The following is a 22,500-nucleotide window of genomic DNA, read 5'->3' as shown; positions in this document are numbered from 1 at the left end:
TTGCGAGGGATGGAAATTCTAAACAAGAAAGGCTTATGATTCAACAAAACTAGTTGAAGCCCTTGTTTAGATTCTTGAAAGAAAGTGGGCAAATATTTAGAAAAAATGCAGCCTAGCCATTTTTTTTAATGTGAAGAAAGAAAAAGGTGAAGATCCTCTTTTTTTAAGTGTTAAAAGGGGAATTCACAATGGAAACCTATGGCCCACTTTACACCTTACGTTTGGAAAGATTTTTCCATTTAAATAGACTTCACATTTAATATGGGTTATTTTAATTTTTAATTAAAAATGACCGAAACCTTCATGCTATTCTTTCCTTTTTTTTTCTTGGCAACTACTTCCTTCATTTTTTTTCTTCTTTGACCTGGTACTTGTCAGATTGTGTAGACACCGTGTTATCCTTTACACACACCTTCCTCTTACAAAAAAAAAAATAAAATTATTGAAAGAAATGCAATTTTATTTTTAATTATTCTTATTTTTAAGGAACAATTCTAATTAATAAATAAGATGTTAAATAACATTCAAAAATAGAATAGCAAAACTAATCTAACAAATTAAAATTAAGAAAACTAATCTAATTAAAATAAAATACACAAAATATAACTAACGACTCTATATAAAAACGTTAATATATATTTCGTAATTTTTTTATTTTATAAATATCCAAAATAATTAATTAAATAAAATATTGAATATTCTAAGTATAATAACTTCCCTAAGTGTTGTAACATAGACAAATTATTACTTTAACTTATTAAGAATCCAAAATCAACTATTTTCAAAAACTTCAATTGTTTTAAAAATAATCATCTTTAAAATAAATCGTGCAATAAGTCCCTAAATGAATTCAAAATATTTTATAGGCTCAGATTTAATAAAAGCATAAACTATAAAATTGGGAAAGGTAAAAAATGAGTGTCTACATACACGTCTCTATAATATGTCAAAGTTTGAAGTTAGATTTGAAAACACATCAACATATTTAACAATATAAACTATACTATATATATATATATTTTATATTATAATGCTAAATTTATATATATATATATATATATATATTTCAAAATAAATTAGGATAGTTCTAAGTGATCTTAGAGATTAAAGATTTTTAAATCAAGTATAGTTAAAGTTAAACTCAAGTCACAAAAATCTTGATTAAAAATTAATTATTTTAGATTTGATTGTCAACCCAACTCATTAGGTTGAATAATAATATCATAGGGCAGTTTTGCTAAATGATTTGCAACATAATAATATCATAGGTGTGGGCAGCCTTTCTAAATGATGTCTCATATAAAGTGCATAAATTAATTAATGATTTTAGAAAAAAAGATGGGAAACCAAACATACTTGCACCCTTAACCAATTACAAATTTACATACCTACATAATCATCTTGATTATTGACATATTTTTGTATTTTCCTCGGTAATTATTAACCACTAATTTTACTTGATTCCAATTAAAAGTATATATCCCACAAATCAAGCAAATAGTTGGAGTTAGTGAATCCAAAGACTTAATAATCACATATACATTTCCAAATTACACTACAATTCAAGATATTATTTAATTTGTTTTTAAAATTAAATTTTGGGTTTTTACTAAAGATACATTTTAAAACAATAATACATGCACTAGTAAATATTGTATGACGAAACAATTTTGTTTAAATTATTTCTAATATTTGGGTACATATATTATTTAATAATTATATATTAATTGTTATCATAATAAACATTAAAGCTCAATTAAAGTAATATATATTAAAGTATAAAGGTTATGGACTTATTTAGAAATTTATAATAAATATCCGGGGACATATTTATGTAGTAGCAGAAATATCATTTATTATTTCGTTAATGAGCCGAATAATAAATGAGTATCATAGTCTATATCCCCATCACATATAGATAGTGTACTTATATTTCTCTCATCATACAAAATATTTGTGTTCATCTATTGAGAAACATATAGATAGTTACTTATGTTTCTCTCATCAAACAAAATGTTTTTGTTCATCTCTTAAGAACATTCAAGAAGGCTATCGATAGAGGGTTGAAGATTTAAACCCCACCCACATCAGACATTCTGATCGAAGTCCAGATCCAGAACAAGAAGATTCAAGATCAAGAGAAGATCAAAAGAATAATGAAGAACGACTTAATGAATCGTTCTTTATTTCAGATATAGGTACGTTTCCGCAATTACAGTTTATCTCAATTTATCGACATAAAGTATAAATATTATAGACTTAAGGATTAAAGATCTAGATTAAAAATTCTTAGAAGTGGTATAAGAGTCTTTTTGTGTCGATTTATTGAGATTTAAGTTTATAAAAAATTTTATGTAGACATTCATACAAGTTTCTTGATCTAATATGTTCTTATTTAATCTAACAAAAAAAAAATGATAATAGTTTATTGGATTACTGAATTATAAACAATAAATCATTTTGATGTACATGTTGATTCGATCAAATTAAATGAGAGTAAAAAAGACATTAAACATCTAAACTGTTTTAAAAATCATAAAGAATAAAGAGATGAAAAATTTTATTATTTTAAAAATTAGGTTTAATTATTAATTAGAAAAAAATAATTCAAATTAATAACCTAAATTTAAGTCCTATAGTCAGATAATTAAGAGAGGAGAATTTATGTTGGGGAATTTATTAATTATAATTTATTAAATAATTAGTTATATATATGTATTTAGATTATTTATAAAATTCAGAATTGAATTATTTACAAAATTCAGAAATATTTTCTAACATATTTATAAATAATTTGATCCCATTAATTAAGGAAATTTAGTTTTTTTATAACTTAATTAAGATATTAATTAATATATATTATAAAAAGAATTAAAGACTAGAAAATAAAATAAAATAAAATAAAGAATTATATATATTTTTTTAAAGAGTTATATATATAGTTAAGGAAATATATATATATATATATATATATATATATATATAATTAAGGAATTAAGAAAATAAATATTTATTATAAAATTAAGAAAAATTCAATAATAAAGAAAAAAAATATTAAATAAAACATTTATTATTATTAATATCTAGAAAGATTTCCGTGGTGAATGAGATACTTGACATAAAAATATAAATAAAATAAATTTAATAAAAAAAAATTAATAATAATATATATTTAATGTTTAAAATTCTTAATAAATTCTTAATAATATATTACAATGAAAAATACAATTCTCTTATTCCACATTTTATTTACTTTGATAAAACAACATATATTCTCACATATCTCTTCACATATTTTTTTTTCTAATGAACCTCTCATTTCATGACCTTACACCTTTACTTTGGTTAATCAAATATTTAATTCATATTTTTTAATAATTAACATCATGACCTTTTGGTCAATCAATTATTTGATTCATATTTTTTTAACCAGTTTAAATTGATATCGGCCTATTATCCATCGGTACACCATATCCCAATCACACTTGGTTAAAGAGTTATACTTGTTTTGTTAGGTTGCAAGTTCGAAACATATATATAGCTTTTAAATTTTATTTTTAACGGTCAACCTACAATCCGACCCTAGTATCAATTTACTCTCACATTTATATTCGAGTTAACCACAGTTCTCGACCCGATAATTCGGACACTTTAAAAATTAAGCATCATTATATATATATATATATATATAAATACGTATACACATACATATACGCATACGTATACACATACGTATACATATTATAGTTAGTTATAAAGTTGAACTTATATTTTTAAAATGTCATGCATTTATCTAATTTGGTGTTGAATTTAAAACATAAAGTGTTATTAGTTTGGTTGGTTAAAGGGTTGTAGTTGTTTTTGTTAGGTTGCAAGTTTGAAACATACATATAGCATTTTTAATTTTATTTTTAACTGTTTTAATTTTAAGGACAGTTCAACCCACAATCCGACTCAAGTATCCATTTACTCTCACATATATATCCAAATTAACTACATCTCTCGACCCGAAAATCTGGACACTTTAAAAATTCAGCATCATTATATATATATTTATAATTAAATAATAAATAAATAATTTCAATAATTGTTTGTTATATTTTTCAAGAATTAAGGAAACCAATTTATCTAATAATTGATAAATTTAGAATTCTAGCATAATTTTAGGTATATAAATTATTATTTTTTATTATATGCATATGAATTATCAATCATGTTATATTACATGTTTGGATATATATTTACATATTTATGTTTATATATATATATATATATATATATTTACATATTTATATATATATATATATATATATATATATATATATATATTGTTAATTGATATTAAAAATTTTTGAGTAAAGAGTAAAGTCACAATTATTTGTTTTGTGTTAGACACATATGGAATTTATGCGATTTTTATAAATAAAACAACATTCGGATTTTTTATTATTAATAACACATTTAAAATTTGGTACCATTTTAGGCCCACTTAAATTTGTAATTATGCGGTTGTTAGTCGCCAAAAGGAATATTAATAATTAGTTGGATTATAAATTTAAATAATGTACAAATTATTAATTTATAAAACATATTTATTTTATAAGATTAAGACGGATGTGTTTGTAACTATGCAATTATTAATCGGACAAAAGGAAATTTAATAATTGGTCGAATTACACACTTAAAGTATGTACATAATTTATTAATTTATTAAATTCATTAATTGAAGAAACATCCTACCAAAGTAGGCTCTCTTGTGCAGGTTAATATGTTTTATAGATCAAAAGATAGTGTATATGTAATTAATGCAGTTATTTAATCGACCCAAAGGTAAGTAAAATAATTGTTCAAAATAGTATTATACACATGTGGTAATAAATATGTAACAATTATTCAGTGTGCCATGTGAATAATTGGACTATCCAAAGATAACTAATTGTTTGACAGGATTTATTGTTAATATATGATTACTACAAAGAGTATCATCTGCAAGTTAATATTCAATGTCCAAAGACTAAATATTAATGTTGCGTTTGATATCTTATGGTGAGACATTATTTTAAATTTATGTGATTATTTAATTTTTGTGAGTATGGTTGTTATTTATTTGGTTATCTAATTAATTTAATAATTTTGCTTATTCGGTTTTTCTTGTCAACATTTTAAGTTCATTTTATATGATAAAATTTTAAGGCATATAAAATTTGTTATTTTTACGAATTATATCTAAAAGGGTTAAAATTTCTAAGAGTATTATTAGAATAAAGATTTTATAAGAAATACATCGTAATATATGTTTTATTTTGTTTCAAAATTAAATGCATTAAAATTAAAGTTACACTAATGTATTCTCATGCATCTAATTTGGATTTTCTTATTCACACTTAAGTTAATTGATGTAAATTGCATTGTCTAAAGGGAGACTTCGTCTCTATATTAACTCACATCATATTGTGTGTAAGAAAATAAAATCACTAGTAAAAATAAGGGTAATAGCGAGTAATAATAGTGATGGGTCTTTACATCAATCACTATTAAACTACCACTAAAAAAAGCGTCATGTTTTACCGCGTTTTGGAAATGATATTTCTTCTCATTTAATATCTCTTTTTTAATAATGTTTGATTTATCAAAATTAGTTTGTATTAAGATTGTCTCATTATATGGTTTATCAACTCTCCTACATTGAGGATTTAGAGTAAATAAGGGTTTATAGTATATTCTATAACACACATAACCTCCGTTCCAATTACATAATTATATACGTGTGTTTTAACATTTAATGTTAAAGAATTAGTTATATTAACGCCAGATAAAGATAATTGTAAGTTTGGGAAAACGTTAAAATAAACTGATCCCTAGGCTAAACTAGATTGTATGATTTCCATAAAAAACTATCTCCAACTTAGGATTCTACCATCTCTCAAAGGAACCATAAAGCTTTCTGGTAATACTTCTAAGGTTAAAGTTTTACATGCAACCTGTACTAGCCCTATACGAAGGAATTTATAGGTTTGTCTATAATTTGCAATATCCATATAAATAGTAATTTTATTATCATGTCACTATTGTCTAAGAAAACTGATTCTTCACTACCTATTTTTTCAAAGGTTCCTAATTGATATATCAATTTAGGTTCAACTTTTGAAATTGTTCAATTTTTTTTTCAAGAGATCGAAGTCTTTTAGAATATTATATTCCTCTTTTTAAACATTCTTTATATTATTTTTCTTTTAGATTATGTTCATGATATTTATGATTATATTAGTGTGTTGATCATTTAGCATAACTACCTTTCCCTAATCTAATATCACGCTTTCTTCATAATCATCCACCACCGTTAATTTCACTTTCCTAATTTATTCATCTTAATTATTTTATTTCTCTTAATATATATATATATATATATATATTAATATTTCTTTCTTAATTATTTTTTTAACTCTATTAATATATATATATTTTTTATATTAATAATATAAAATATTTCTTTATCAATAATTTTATATTAAAATATATAATATTACATATATATTAATATATATATATATATATATATATATATATATATATATATATATATATATATATATATAATAACATTTGATCCAAATTTAGTAATTTCTTTTTTTTTATTTTTTTTAATTAATTTATCTCTAATAATATATATATATATATATATATATAAATATGTTATATCAAATTATAAAAACATTAACTAATTATATAAGAAAAAAAATATTGAGAGTAAAAATATTCTCTATACTCATTAATTATATATAAAAAAATTATTCTCTTATTATTTTTATATATAAATATAAGTTTAACATATTAAATTATATATATATATGATAGAAAAAAACATAAAAATTATTTAGTATTATTTTTTATTTTATTTTTAGTTAGGAAAAATATGATATAAATATTTATATATAAAATTAAATATAAAAAATTATAAAAGTTATCTAGTTATTATACATTGAAAATTAAATTAAGAGAGAAATTATTTTAATTAGAATAAATTATAAAAATATAAAATATTTTTATTAATAAATTTATATAATATTGAGAAAAAATTAGGATATAAAATTAAAGTAATTGTTTTTCTAATTTATCTTTTTTAACTAAAAATAAATATATTAATAGTTTATCTCTAAAATTAATCTCTATCATAATTAATTTAATATAAATATTTTATTCTTGTATTATATTTATATATAAACACAAATTTAACATATTAAATCAGAATATTATACACATATAAATTAAAATAATATATATATATATAACACAAAAAATAATAATTATTTGTTTTAAAAGAAATTTAGTTTGGAAATTACTATTTAAATATTTATATATAAAATTAAATACATAAATATGTAACATTATATATTAATTATATATTGAAAAATAATTTAGGTGAGAATAATTAGGATAATATATATATATATATATATATATATATATATATATATATATATATATATATATATATATATATATATATATATATATATATATATATATATAAAAATAAGAGGAAAAAAAATAAAAAAATAATTTTTTTAATAAATTTATATAATATATAAAAAAAATTAGGATAATAAATTTAATATCTTATTATATAATGTTATATCATTGAAAAGATTTGTATTTAATATAATTAGTTTTGTTATATTTATTTTATTAGTATGAAAAAATAATATAATATATATAGTTATACAAAATCTAACTTACAAATATATATACACACAAAATTATAAAATTATTTTAAGAGATATCTCTTGCTATGATTCGGTCCTGACCCAAGTGAGAGATTGTTAGAATTAATTCCAACATTTGAGTAATATATTATTTAATAATTGTATATTAGTTGTTATCTTATAAAGATTAAAGCCCAATTAAAGTTATATATTAAAGTATAAAGGCTATAATATCTATAATAAATGGGGGACATATTTGTATAGAAGCAAAAATACCATTTATTATTTCGTTGATGAGACAAATAACAAATAAGTATATTAGAGCTATGTCCCCAACCTATATCGATAGCCTACCTATTACGTTTCTTTCATGAGACAAAAGATTTATGTTCATCTCTCAAGAACACTTAAAATATTATCGATAGAGGGTTGGAAGACTTAAACTCCACCCACATCAGACATTCCGATCCATGTCCAGAACAAAAAAATCTAAGATCAAGAGAAAATCCAAAAAATAACGAAGAACGACTTAATGAACCGTTCGTCATTAAAGATTCATGCATGTTTCCGCAAATTACAATTTATCTCAATTTATCGAAATAAAATATAAAGATTACAGACTTGGGGATTAAAGATATAGATTAAAGATTCTACCAATTTAACTTTATTCCCTCCTTTTTCAAACGTAGGCAAGAAAAACATCCCCACGGCATACTAGCCAAGTCGTGATAGCTCAAACCCCACATCTTTTGCAACCTATAACACAAATAAGGACCCCGACATGTAGCCCAACAAAATCAAGTTCATATCTATAGTCTAGTTGGACAATCATTTTTCCAATCTTTTGTTTTATACACCTTGGTAGAAGTCGTGAGGGAGACCAATAAGGAGACCAACTCCATCACCAATATTCGTCGCACAACCACATGATCCTCTGTGAGACATCCATACAAACATCTTTATAGCATCCGTCACCTTCATATGAACAATACATACAGAAATGTCAATTCATGTATACACATACATAGATTGTATTACCTGCTGCCAGGAGAAGGAGAAAGTAGATGTGATCTATTTTGTTAATTTTTTAGGTCATGGTTTTTAGATTTTACGTTGAAAAGTCAGGAAAAAAAAGAAGAAGTTAACATATAGTTTATAAGGATAATTGACGGAGAGACTGAATGATCCAATTTTTAATAGTATATATATATGTTTAAAAGAACTTTTCAAAGGTCATATGTCTAGACGAACTAGTTCTATGAGTACATATGTTTAGATAAGATTAATATATTATTTTTAATAAAAAGTTCTTCCAAAATGACTAGGTGGTTTTCTAATAATTTAGTAGATTCTAATTATATATTGGTATGAACTTACAAATAAACCAAACTAGTTTATCTATATATTAAACAAGATGAGTTTGTTAAATAATAAGCTATCCAGTTTTCAACATGATAATCTTAAATTTAAGTAAACTTATAAATATATGGACATGAAAACCTAGATTCAATTTGACTACTTTAACTTTTAATTGATCAATTTAGAGAGATTTTCATTTTTTTTTAATTGGATTTTGTTCATAAAAGTCAAATGAGATTGAGAAATGATGAGTGAGGGAAAGTTGGTGGCTTGAAATTCTCACATCTATTGATCACATTAAGGGTCCCAATTCAAAAACCTTAATTTCAAGCAAAGATGAAATGATTATTTTGAAGAAAATTAATTCATAACAAGTGAAATTTCATTAAAATTCTGTTTACACACAAAAGTCAATTCTCTAATTGATAACATTGTGTCAAATATCCTCTAAAAATCTTAAACTCCAAGTACATCTTTTGTTATCTCCTTCCCGAGATCTCTTACATTCATCGTGGAACTCTTATGTCTCCAAGGGTGTCGTCAAGTCCTCAAATATTTTTTTAAATATTGGTTCGAGTCATGTAAGAACTCAAACCCATAACATGAGGACATACGTTAATTATGTGCTCTACAAATAAACGATGAGTCTCAACTCTATTTCAAATCTAGGCCTCAAGGACCTTGTTTCTATATAGAAGGATCAACTTTATATAGAAGGATCAATCAAAATGGATCTTCCCATCCTTGAAAACTAATGTTGTATAAAGTCATTTTATTGTAGTAAAATACCAATAATACTAATTGAGGGAACTTTAACACGAAAACCCAAATATAAGTTAGTACTCCTTCTAAACAACAATAACGACGATAAACACATACAGTTGTTAAGTCATTACCGTTGGTAAATACATACCTTTATTAAATCCTTTACTGACAGTTTTATATTACTGTCGTTTTAAGTAGTCTTAGTTCATGAAGTTTAGACTAGTAACGCCAGAGCTACCGTTGTTAAAAAGAAATAACAATGGAAAGTTCGCGTTATACCATTTAACGACGTTAACATATAACTTTGGTTAAAGATGTTTTCTCAAATTATTTAAGGAAAATAAATTTACGGTTATTGACAATAAAATAACATCATCGACAATTTTTTATGGCATTAAAACTTTGTACTAGTGGATGGCTGAGGACCCTAGGTGGAAAAGGATCAATCCATTCCAGACAGTAGTAAAAGTGACGTAGTGGTAAAAGAAAAATAGGTCCCTGGGTCGAATTAACAAAATGTTTGTCTCGGGCAAGAGTACTCCTAGGTCATTTTGTCTTCATAGTTTCCAAGGTTTAATTATCATATAGTTGCTTAACCACGCACAACAAATATGTAACGGCCTTTTCATGAATCCTCTGTGATTATTGTTTACATTATTATGATTATCGATCAACATAACAAATGTTTAATTTTGAGTCATAATTTGTTTTGAATAATGAAGATCTCTTCTCTTTCCTCAAACTTTATCATTTTTTTCAACCAATGATCATGTAATGACACATCATTCTCTCCTATATTCTCTCCCTTTATCACTCTCTTATATAATTTGGATGAAAGGTAAAAATATTTCAGCTATCACTTCATCATGCCAAATAATAATCTCTCAAATAAATTTTGTTGGAAACAAATTAAAAATAAGTTTCCAAATTAATAATTTAAATTTGAGAAACCAATTAAAAATGGCTCATGCTAAGTCAAAACATGTTGAGACTTTCTTTTGAGCAAATCTTTCAGTCATTAGAAGTCAAGGATTTTATGCTACTGAATAGTCAAAAAAATAGAAAAAAGTTATAAAGGGCCTTCCATTTAATTTTCTTAATTTTCTATCTTGGTTAATTTCCTCGTATGAGAATGATCCTAGAACCCTCCTTCATAAGTAATTATGATTAAAGTGGAAAATTACACAAGCATTGTCCCACATCTTAGTCATAGTGCGTTTCACTTTAGAAACAATTCAATACTATTATATGCTTTGTTTGGTAATAAACATAATAATGAAATTGAAAAATAAAAATTGATTGTTTTCCGGCTTCGTGTTGCGATTCTTTGCCAACATAGCGCAAACGAAGAAATGGCGGAACTGAATAAGTCATTTTAACTTCTCGCAATATATTTCGATTGAATTTCATTTTAAAACTATATATGTCTTTAGTTTATTAAAAATATGTCTTTTAAGTTTACAATGGCATCAATTTCAGCCTCAATTTCTTTGGGAGTTATGTTTGACGGAGAATAAATTCAGTTCACAAAACAAATTCAACTTTGTTAATTTGGGTTTTTTTCTTTAGTTCTTCACTTTCTTTGTTTTGCTTCAATTAGAGAGGCCTATTTTGTTTTGTTCTTTATACCACTTATGTGTTGTTGAGTTAGTTTATATAGAATGTTCAAATCTAGTTTAATAATATTATTGTTAGAATGTAATTTTCACTATTTAATAGTTAATACTATATTTGTTGAAATCTAGCCAGTTTAATAATATGACACACTTCTGTTTAGTAGTAAATACTTAGAATGTACAGCATTTAGGAGTATATATACTTAGAATAATATTATGTTCTGATTTAATAGCATATCTTGTGGAAATTCCAGAAATTTGTTTAGGTGTTTTCGCATTTGGTTTGGAGGTTGTTTAAGATCTTGAAAATAGTCGTTTCGATATAATTAAGGTTGTCAAAATCGAGAATTTACGTAAATTCGTTCGCCAGTTGTAAACTCGTAAAATCTAGAATTTATTTGAAATCGTAAAAGTTTATTTTAAAATATAATAGTTATATATTATTATTATTTTATATATATAATAAAATATTTTATACTTAATCAATTAAAAAAATTCATATATTAAAATATAAAATTAATTAAATAATAATAATAAATAAATAACAATATAAAAAATTATACTTACAGAATTAATTATATTAATTAATTTATTTAAATAAATAATAACTTTATTTTTTAATTTTTAAATATAAATTGTTTTTTAAACGTAAAATCGTATAAAATCGAAATTATTTATAAACTCGTAAACTCGTAAAATCTCATTATCATAAATTTAAAATCGTAAGAGTTTACCTATTTAAGAGTTTACTTAAAATCAGACTCGTTAACCTTTCGTGAAATCATAAATTCGTAAGATTTTAAGAGTTAACTCGAGATTTTGCCTTGAATATGATCATAGTAACAACATCAAAGTCACATCTTGTAGCTCAAAATGTTTGAGATTGTTGGAACAAAAATTTCCACAGACAATCGCAACACATTTAAGTTGGTTAAATTACTGGTGTCTCAAATAAGAATGACATATTTTAGGCTAAAATTTTACAATTTACATGAGATCTCTATTTAACCTATATATATCAAACACGAGCAATCATGAGTCATAACGCCGAAAGCGGTCACAACGCCTCCCTCCTCTCTCAGCCACACCAATCCACTAGTAAAAACAATGCTCTTTTCGATGAAAAATCATGTCAGCATTTTGTCCGTTAAGAGTAATGTCGACTGTACAAAGCCTCCTTAGCACAATGCTAAAACGAGCAATGTCGATGGGCTCAATTCCCACAAGAAAAAGTAAGCAATACCAATGGGCTTGTTTCTTATCGGCAAAGGAAACAAGAGCAATACTGAATGTAGTGTTACCTTTAGCAAAGTTCTTTGGACACATTGATTTATCTGTCATCTTTGTGTTGGGTTTATTTGGGCTCCCAACTATGAAAAAGGCCCAACGGGGTTCAACTTCACTTTTAATTCATTAAGAGTATTATAATATTTTAAAAAGTTATGTTATAACCTAATTGCTCTAGTATTTAAAGAGCGGCTTCCGTCATCAAGAAGCATAAGTAAAAATTAAAAGAGAGTAAGAAAGAGAAAATCTTGTAGCAGATTTTCGCCTACAACCGCGCAGATTCATCAAACTCACGATCGGAGATTCAAACAGAGTTTTTTTGGGGCTTAAAGGTTCTTCCTAATCTGAGTTTTTTATTTGACTTGTTTGGGAACAAAAGTTGTATCTTTTTGGTTATTCCCTTTTATCTTTCTACGGTATTAAAAGATTGTTATACCTTGTTTGTATTCCCGACTCTAATTATAGTGAAGCTTGAACTGAACGTAAAGTTCCGTGGTTTTACTCTTTGATTTAAGGAGGTTTTCTACGTAAAAATATTGTGTGTGCATTGTGTTATTTATTTATGCTTTTACTTGTGTTTTATCTGTTCCTAAGTTTTTTAATCAAGTAGGGAATATAATATACGTTTTTCCCAACACTTTGATCGTCTATGGAAACAAACCTAATTGTGATATCTAATTATTGATTGTATCTAGTGTCAACACATCGTTATAATCAAATCTCATAGTTCAAATGATTTGTTAGTTGTAACAAATGTTTTGTAATTTGGGTTACTATTGTTCTAAACCAAATGAGAAAGATTAGAAAGTCGAGAATAATGGTAATTCAACCTTAATTAAACATCATTTTATCTACTATTTTATAATTCATATCACTCCATTCATTAATCAAATACTAAAGTACCTTCAATTTAAAAAAAATGGAACTAAAGGAGAACTAGCATGACACCCGCTTAAACTCAAATCGCTTACAGGTGGAATCGAACCGTGAACTATTGGTCTTTTAAGTCGACTTTTAACACTGGACTACCTTGATGAGGTTTATTTTATCATTTTATATTAATACTATTTAAATCATTTTTACCAAAAAAATCTCATATCCTCAAAATCAAACACCACTCAACATTATTCTAATAATCAGAGTTTATTATAATAAACACATACCATATCAAACCATTTTTTTTTTATAAAACTATGGAATAACATAACATCAAACATGACAAACAAGCTCTAGTTGCTAGAGCTTGGAGTTGATATTTGACAGCCAAAGTCATTGTATCATATTCATGTGTGTGTCATTGCTTGACAATCAAGTCCTATGTGGCCGACCACTCCCCTTTGGAAAACAAACTATCCCTAAGAAGATAATATGTCTCTTTGCAATCCAAAGATATAAAACAGATCTTTTGATATAGGCCATGCATTTCACTTCATAAATATAATCATACTCTTTTTGATTTATATAAAATGTAAAAAATATGTAGATTTTGCCGGCCAACTGGGATACGGTTTAGAGAGAGAGAGAAAGGCGGCAGCTTTTTGTCGACTGATCTGCGCGTGTTCTTTTTGACCACTAAATTAATTAAAATGCCGCAATTTGTACTATTTCTCACATCCTCCATTAAAAGGAACCAACCAAGAAGTTCTTATAAAATATGTTTGATTTGAATCCCAACTGGATTGATTTTAACTGTGACGTAATGATACCGATATACTTTATTCACATAAATTATAATAAATATCTCCTTATTTAAATAATTATTTTCATTTCGAATTAGCAAAGTTAAATTAAAAGATATAATTAAAATTTTTAATTCTTAGGTTATATGAGATTCATTTTCAAGTGATGTCAACATATTTTACATAAACAATATGCACACAATATAAAAATATGATATACTAATTTGAAGTTTGATTTTGATAAGATTTTTGTCACTTAATTCTCCTAATAAATATAGATTTGAAGTAATCAATATATTTATAAAAAAAATAAATATTTATTATTATTATTGAGTGTTGGATATGTTTAACTTCTTTTTAGTAACATTAATAAATTATTATGCATTTGTGAGTTTTTTTTTAAAAAAAAATTATAAAATAACTCAAATAGTACGTACATCAAATCTGTCACATGACTAATTATTATTTTGTTACAATTATCATCGTTATAAAAAAAATTCAAATTATAAAAAATGAATTTGATATTAATTGTATTTGATAATAAAATTTAATTTAAATAATTTTTTTTTGCTGTTAATCAACCTATTATAAAAAAATAATAATAAATACGTATTCATTATCTTAGTTATTTAACCTTGTCATTATAACTTATTTAAACCATTATTGAGCATGGTAACATTTTCATTAATGTATATTAAAAATGAAAAAATAAGTATGACATGAAAATAAAAATAAAAATAAACAAAATAGCAAAAAACCATACTCAATATGTTATCAAACTCGTAAATCATCGAAAACACCGATTAATTTCCCGATAGACTCTACTGGTTTTCTTAGATAAATCTCAGAAAGCATCATAATAATAGTATTAAGAATAATACGCATCGAAAATTACGATCATTGAAAGTTTAACGATTTCTTTTAAACCAATGGTGTTGTTGAAAGGATGAATAAGACACTTCTAGAGAGGGTGAGAGCTATGTCAGCGTCATCTAGGTTGTATAAGAAGTTCATCTAGGTTGTCTAAGAAATTTTAGGGGGATGATTTGCACACTTCTACTTATTTAATAAATAGTTCCCTAGTGTTCCCTTAGGAGGGAAATGTCATGAATCTGTGTTTTTAGGTAAACCTCTTGATTTGAGCAACTTGAAGTTTTTAGCTGTGTTGGATATGTGTATCAGAAGGTTGACAAGTTGGATCCTAGGTTCAAGAAATGTATGTTCTTAGGCTACCCTGAAGGGGTAAAAGGTTATAGGCTTTGGGATAGGAGTGAACATGGACTTAGGTTGTGATAAGTAGAAATGTTGTCCTTAATGAGAATAATTTTCATTTCTTGTCTATGTTCCCCACTCCTGTTAATGATGCTCCTAATTAGGTGGAGCATGTGCCTGTAGTTTTTGATCAACCTACTGAACATGATATGAATGTTCTCAATGAGGTATAGCATGTTAATGTGCATGATATTGATGATTTGCATGATTCAAATGTTTTGTCTGATTCACATGATTTTCTTGATGATTTGAATGATTCAAATGTGTTGTCTGATTTACATGATTTGTCTGATGATTTGCATGACTATCAACTTACTATGATAGAAGTAGAAGAACGGTTAGAATGTCTGTTAGATTTAGGGATTATAATTTGAATTATTTCAATATGTTTGAATTTGCTTTTAACATGTTTGAATCCCTAGAATTTAATGAGCCTAGCTCTTACAAAGAAGCTTTGAGGTCTAAGTTTTCTACTAAATGGATTGTTGCTATGAATATTGAGATGAATTCCCTGAGAATCAATGATACTTGGAAATTTATTCCTAAACCTCATAATTTTCCTTAGTGAATTGCAAGTGGTTGTATAAGGTGAAGCAAAAGTCTGAAAAAAATAAATTCAAGGCTAGGTTAGTAGCCAAGGGATTTACTCAAAAGGAGGTAATAGATTATGCAGAAATTTTCGCTCCTGTCAAATTCACTACGGTTAGAATTATGCTTGCTTTAGTTGCTCACTTTGATTGGGAATTGAAACAAATGGATGTTACTACTGTTTTCTTACATGGTGAACTTGATAAGAATATTTATATGCATCAACTTGAGGGGTTTGTTGACCCCAAGTTTCCTGATCATGTTTGTTTGTTAAAAAAAGCCTTGTAAGGTTTAAAAAATCTCCTATGCAATAGAATATCAAGTTCGATAAATGCATGCAATCTTTGATGTTTAAAAGAAGTTCTTCTGATCATTGCTTTTACTTCAAGAATATATACTTTGTTCCTGTATTTCTTTTGTTGTATGTGGATGACATGTTGATTGTTAGCCCATGTCTGAAGTCTGTTATGCATGTGCAAAACTCGCTTTGTGAAAATTTTGACATGAAAGACTTATGTGATGCTAAGAAGATTTTGGGCATGAATATCATTAGAGATAGAATAAAATATTCTCTTGTGTTGAATCAAAGTGCATATGTTGCTAAAATTTGAGTAAATTTTCTATGTCTAATGCTAAATCTATGAATGTGCCTCTTGCTTCCCACTTTGTGTTAAGTAAGGATCAGTCTCTTAAGACTGAAACTGAAATAACTGAAATGAAAAATGTGCATTATTCCAATGCTATAGGATCTGTTATGTATCTCATGATTAGCACTAGGCCTGATATAGTATATGCAATTAATTGCTTGAGTAGATTTATGTTTAACCCTGGTATGCCTCATTGAAATGCTTTAAAATGGCTTTTGAGATATTTGAAAACCACCATTCATGTTGGATTGACTTTCTCTAAGTATTCTGTAGGTACTAAGATGGTTGGTTATGTGGATTCAAATTATGCTAATGATAGGGATAATAGAAAGTTTACTACTTCCTATGTGTTTCCTTTGTGTGGCTCTTGCATAAGTTGGAAGTCTCAACTTCAACCCATTATCGCTTTATCTACTACATAATCTGAGTATGTAGCTGCCACTGAAGCTTTTAAGGAAGCAATTTGGCTTAGAGCTGTTTTGTTTGAAATTGGTTTTCTTGACAAAAATATGGTTGTGTTTTTTGATAGTCAATATATTATTCAACTGTGTAAAAATCATGTTTTTCATGATAGAACTAGACACATTGATGTTAGGTTTCATTACATTCTCGAATATTGTTGAAAATGGCATTATTAAGTTAGAAAAAAATCCTTCGAAATTTAATCCTACTGATATAGGTACTAAGTGTTTACCTGCTGAAAAATTTATTTTATGTCAACGGATTTTAAACTTTGACTTAGGGAAATCTCTTTGAGGTTCGTCTTTTGTGGACATGACATGCTTTGTGATCTTGCCTTCAATCTTTGTGATTTTCGCATGCTTTGTGCTCTTACGTTAGATCTTTGTGATTTTTTGCTTGCTTTGTGCTATTGCGTTTGATCTTTGTGATTTTTCACATTCTTTGTGCTCTTGCGTTTAATCACTGTGATTTTTCGCGTGCTTTGTGCTTTTGCGTTTGATCTTTGTGATTTTTCGCATTATTTGTGTTTTTTCGTTTAATCTTTGTAATTTTCGCATGATTTGTGCTTTTGCCCTAGTCTTTGTGACACGAGTTTACATTGGGTATTTTCTTTGTTTCCTCGGTGGTAATAAATTGGCGATGATGTGTCTTGTGATTCCGTGATTATGTTTTGCACTACTTTGGGCCAAAGGTGGAGATTGTTAGGTATTAGTTGGCCCAACATTGTGTCACAATATCTAGTAACTCACTTACTGGACTTGACCTAATAATATAAATAGCTACTACTCTCTTGGTGGAGGTAGAGGTTAAGCTCCTTTGTGGTGTTGGATGCTAGTGAGAGGGTTGTTTCATTTGTGTGAGATAATGGTGCAACAGAATCAATAAACAATATGACTTAACCAAACTCCAATCACATTCACACCCAACACTATTTCCACTATTTCTTCCTCTCTAAACATGATGGTGAGTTGTTGAGCGATGTTTTTGTCTATTGGAGTACCATTGAAGTTCTACAATATCTAACTATTACTCACCCTAAACTTGCATTTGCTGTCAATCAAGTGTGCCAGTTCATGCATGCCTCCACTACCACACATTGGATGACATTCAAGCGGATCATACATTATTTCTAACACACTCCTTATCATGGACTACACATTCAGACTCGTCGTCACTCAGGAATACTGTTTATTCTGATGTTGGTTGGGCCGTATTCCCTGGTAACCGTCCTTCAATCACTAATTATTGTATTTTCCTTGGGGATAACATCATCTCTTGGAATTATAAAAAGTAAAAGATTGTTTCTTAGTAAAGTATTGAGTCTGAATATCGTATACTTGCTAACACCACTATTGAACTTTGTTGGTTACAATGTTTTATAGGTGAATTACGCTCACCATGATAGGTGCACATATTTTATGGTGTGATTATATTGGTGTTGTTTTTTTTCTACCTTGTTTCATGTATTAACGAAACATATTGATGTCTCCATGTATGATAAAATTCATCAAAAAAAGAAAAATTGAGTATTTATTATCTTGATTACTCAATCTTATAATTGAAACTTATTTATATCAATGATTTTACATTGTAAGTTATTCAAACATGTGCATTTTTATTATCTGAATCTCTATTATAAAGTCAATGTATTGTAAATAATTTTTCAAATAAATTAAAGAACATACACGTTATCCATTTTCTCTTCTACTCGATTTTATAATTCTAATCTATTTTTCATATAATTTATTTTTGACAAATTTTCAGACTACACTATTGAAAAGTTTTACTTTAAATAATTTTTAACAATAAATTTTATTTTCTTAATCATTGAAAGATAAAATCTTTATTCTAAAAGTCTCATTAATTGGGCTCCTCTCTCTCTCTCTCACTTAATTTCTCTGTGGGCATCATGAGAATATGAGAATTAGGTAGCATACAATTTCTAACTTTGTCTACCCAGAGAGGACTGTCTCAATGGTTTTTTTGGTATTTTTTTTATTATAAATTTTATAGTTTATTTTTATAAAATTTATTTTTATCTTACTATTATTCTTACAATCAAATCATTTATTTCATTAACATGTAATCTTATTTTAATTAATTTTAAATTTAAAAATAAAATAAATAAATAAATTAATAATTAACTGATCAAAACTTAAATAACATTTTTTTTAACGAACAAGGGTTTTTAAGACAAAATCCCAACAAAATTAAAAATCAAAATAAAACAAACACTATGAGAATATAAATACCACTAATATATGTAAAAGGTCAAGATAGAGACACGATGACACACCCACAAAAACAAACTTTTATTTGAGTTTACATTTTTGTTGAGAAATAAAAAAAGGAAAAACATATTTTTAGTGGAGATGTCGGCTATAATATTAGTCCTCGCAAAAAACATGTTGACCTTTTGGTCACGTTTTCTGATCATATTATACCATTAATTTCGACCTTTTAAGTAGCCTCTAGCTATCTAGGGATCATAATATCCTACTTAATAATTAAACCAGGGTAGAGAGATGGTGAGAACTCCATGCTGTGAGAATATGGGAGTGAAGAAAGGGCCATGGACGCCCGAAGAAGATGAATTGCTCATTTCTTACATCCATAAACATGGCCACAATAATTGGCGAGCTCTCCCTAAACAAGCTGGTATAATTATAAAAAATCTCATCATTTTGTTACGTTTTTTTTGTTTTAATTCTACTATTATTATGTAATTACTTAGGGTTATTGAGATGCGGAAAGAGTTGTAGGCTTCGTTGGACGAACTATTTGAGACCTGATATTAAGAGAGGAAACTTCACATTTGAAGAACAAGATACTATCACTAAGCTGCACCAACTTCTTGGAAACAGGTTGGTTATTACATCTTGTTAACAACTAGTTTTAATTTCAATTAACAAAAAGGGCTAACCCTTTTGATGAATTGAGAAAATGAAACTAACTCATTTTCTCATTGATTACATTCATAAGCTAACTATCACAATTAGATCTCATAAATTAACTAGCTAGAGATAAGACTTGATATTCGATCACAACTAGCGATCAACCGTTAAAGATAATATGTCAACCAAAAGACTAGTTTTCAACAATAAACACCTAAATATCACCTCAAAACCCTAATTAACTAGAACATAATTTCCTAATATGGTTTTAGAACATTATTGAGATCTTTAGGAAACATTAGAACATTAGAACATTATTGAGATCTTTAGGAAACATTAGAACTCACTATTTTTTCTTTAAATATGGTTTTAGAACATACTAATTGAACTTCTCATTCATAATTAGTAATTTAGTAATATACATCTTCCTATTTAGTAATTTAGTAATATATATCTTCCTATTTACATTCCTCCAATATTGAATAACAACACTTATATTTTCCATTAAAATTAAACTAATCACATCTTTTGTCCCTTTGTGTGTTGTGTATAGTTCATAAATTTACATCACTTTAGGTTTCATCCCTTACTTAGGACTAACGGTTGATCAGACATATTTTTTGAGGATTGGAATTATTTTCATAAACCACTGTCGTTCATCAAGATTCACACATAATTTTGAGAATTGTTTTTGAAATTTAATATATTTATTTCAAATCACAACATAAAATGATGTTTTCAAACAACTTGTTTAAGAATACAAATTTCTTTTTTCACTTGATAGGTGGTCGGCCATCGCAATGAGACTACCGGGACGAACAGATAATGAAATAAAGAATTTTTGGCATACCCATTTGAAAAAGAGGCTCCAAGTCGAGGAGGAGCAAAGGCCAAATCTCATGAATTTCTCACCTCAATGTTCTTCATATCAATCTACAAACTACACTACTATAATGACAAACTTTCAAACAAGCCCTCATGAAAAAGAAGCTGTCACTATTTTCTCAAACCAATTCATGTTGACTACTACTACTGATCATCATTATGTTCCTAGAATTGATGATCAGGCTCAATCTTCAGGGAAATCAATTTCCGAGATTAAAGATCATCACGAGGTTGGTGATGAAAACATGACTTTTTGGTACAATGTGTTGGCCCAATCAAGATATACATAAGTTTTCCTTTCATTTTCCACTTCACTAGAGAGATATGCATGTATACTATTGGATATGAGTGAGTTTTTGAAGATTGATTCTTGTATGTTTGTGATAAAAGAATTTCAAAATACATTAATATACCTTGCTTATTAAATAAAGGTATTGTCTCCAATAGTTTCTTATGTCATAAGTGATTTGAATATGCTACTCATATTTAATTCTTCTTTTTTGGTAAGTAATGGAACATTTATGAGTATTCTCAACCTCAAGGAGGTGATGCCCAATTTTGTCCATGGCGCTCTAACTTCTTTGAATTGGTTGGTGCAAGGCGACCTCCATGAATAATCGATGTCATTTTATGTTATAAAAGTTGAATATGCAACTCATATTTAATTCTTCTTTCCTAGTACTTAAGAATTTGGGACTTATATATGGAGGTGATGCGTACGTGCCCAATTTTATTCATGGTATCTAATTTTCTTGAGTTGATTGGGACTTTTAAGAATAAGTGAATGTGTTAGGGTCTACAATCAAGGCCTCAGTCCTAGAACAATTTCCAGCACCCTTTTCTCGGTTCTATGGTGCACATGGGCCAATTTATATTTTTTGTTTAATAATTCTGTTTTGTTTCCCTTCTCTTATATTTCTCTCAAACCGAATTCTGTTATTTTGAAAGTTGTTGTAACAAGTTTGTAACCGACTACTCTTGGGTAATTCAGCCGTTTTAAATGCTGATGCCCACCCCACTTTTTGGGCTATGAATTGAAGCTTGTGAAAGTTGTTACTCTAAGTTATTACCCCTACTTGGACTACTAGGTGTATTCTAGTAGTATTTCTCTTCTCACCTTTGGTTCTTCTCTCCTTAACCTCGAATTCTCTTCTCACTTTATATTTGCTGCGCTTGAGTATAGAATTCCACCTCGGTCCCAACTATCAAGAACCCGATTCTTGGTATCAAGAACTCGGAAAGCTAAGTTATTGTTTCAAGCGTAACATATTGGTATCAGAGCTGGTCGATTCTCGGAATGGTAGAAACTCGCCAGCAGTCAGAAATGAATGCGCTCAAGGCCC

The 22,500-nt window shown here is 27.0% G+C and overlaps 2 protein-coding genes across 2 annotated transcripts; both read left to right on the top strand.

The window, feature by feature from the left end:
* Window positions 1-16,909: 16,909 nt before the first annotated feature.
* Window positions 16,910-17,338, top strand: LOC124943383 (secreted RxLR effector protein 161-like). The gene is made up of 2 exons (XM_047483898.1): window positions 16,910-17,099; window positions 17,190-17,338. Exons 1-2 carry the CDS (start codon window positions 16,910-16,912, stop codon window positions 17,336-17,338), a joined length of 339 nt encoding a protein of 112 aa, XP_047339854.1.
* Window positions 17,339-19,741: 2,403 nt separating this feature from the next.
* LOC124932583 (transcription factor MYB15-like) lies at window positions 19,742-21,497 on the top strand. Its single transcript, XM_047473241.1, has 3 exons — window positions 19,742-20,036; window positions 20,113-20,242; window positions 21,057-21,497. Exons 1-3 carry the CDS (start codon window positions 19,904-19,906, stop codon window positions 21,445-21,447), a joined length of 654 nt encoding a protein of 217 aa, XP_047329197.1. The 5' UTR covers window positions 19,742-19,903; the 3' UTR covers window positions 21,448-21,497.
* Window positions 21,498-22,500: the final 1,003 nt, after the last annotated feature.

Source organism: Impatiens glandulifera, chromosome 1 (assembly GCF_907164915.1).
Source record: "Impatiens glandulifera chromosome 1, dImpGla2.1, whole genome shotgun sequence".
In the NCBI taxonomy this organism is placed as follows: domain Eukaryota; kingdom Viridiplantae; phylum Streptophyta; class Magnoliopsida; order Ericales; family Balsaminaceae; genus Impatiens; species Impatiens glandulifera.
The sequence above is the reverse complement of the archived record's forward strand: the minus strand, read 5'-3'. Positions and strand labels throughout refer to the sequence as shown.

Excerpts from the sequence above, each read along its gene's own strand:
- LOC124943383 (XM_047483898.1), top strand. The coding sequence starts at position 16,910 with ATGAATGTGCCTCTTGCTTCCCACTTTGTGTTAAGTAAGGATCAGTCT. Across the intron at positions 17,100-17,189 it reads TAGATTTATGTTTAACCCTG|GTACTAAGATGGTTGGTTAT; the intron begins GTATGCCTCATT and ends AGTATTCTGTAG.
- LOC124932583 (XM_047473241.1), top strand. The coding sequence starts at position 19,904 with ATGGTGAGAACTCCATGCTGTGAGAATATGGGAGTGAAGAAAGGGCCA. Across the intron at positions 20,037-20,112 it reads AGCTCTCCCTAAACAAGCTG|GGTTATTGAGATGCGGAAAG; the intron begins GTATAATTATAA and ends GTAATTACTTAG. Across the intron at positions 20,243-21,056 it reads CACCAACTTCTTGGAAACAG|GTGGTCGGCCATCGCAATGA; the intron begins GTTGGTTATTAC and ends TTCACTTGATAG.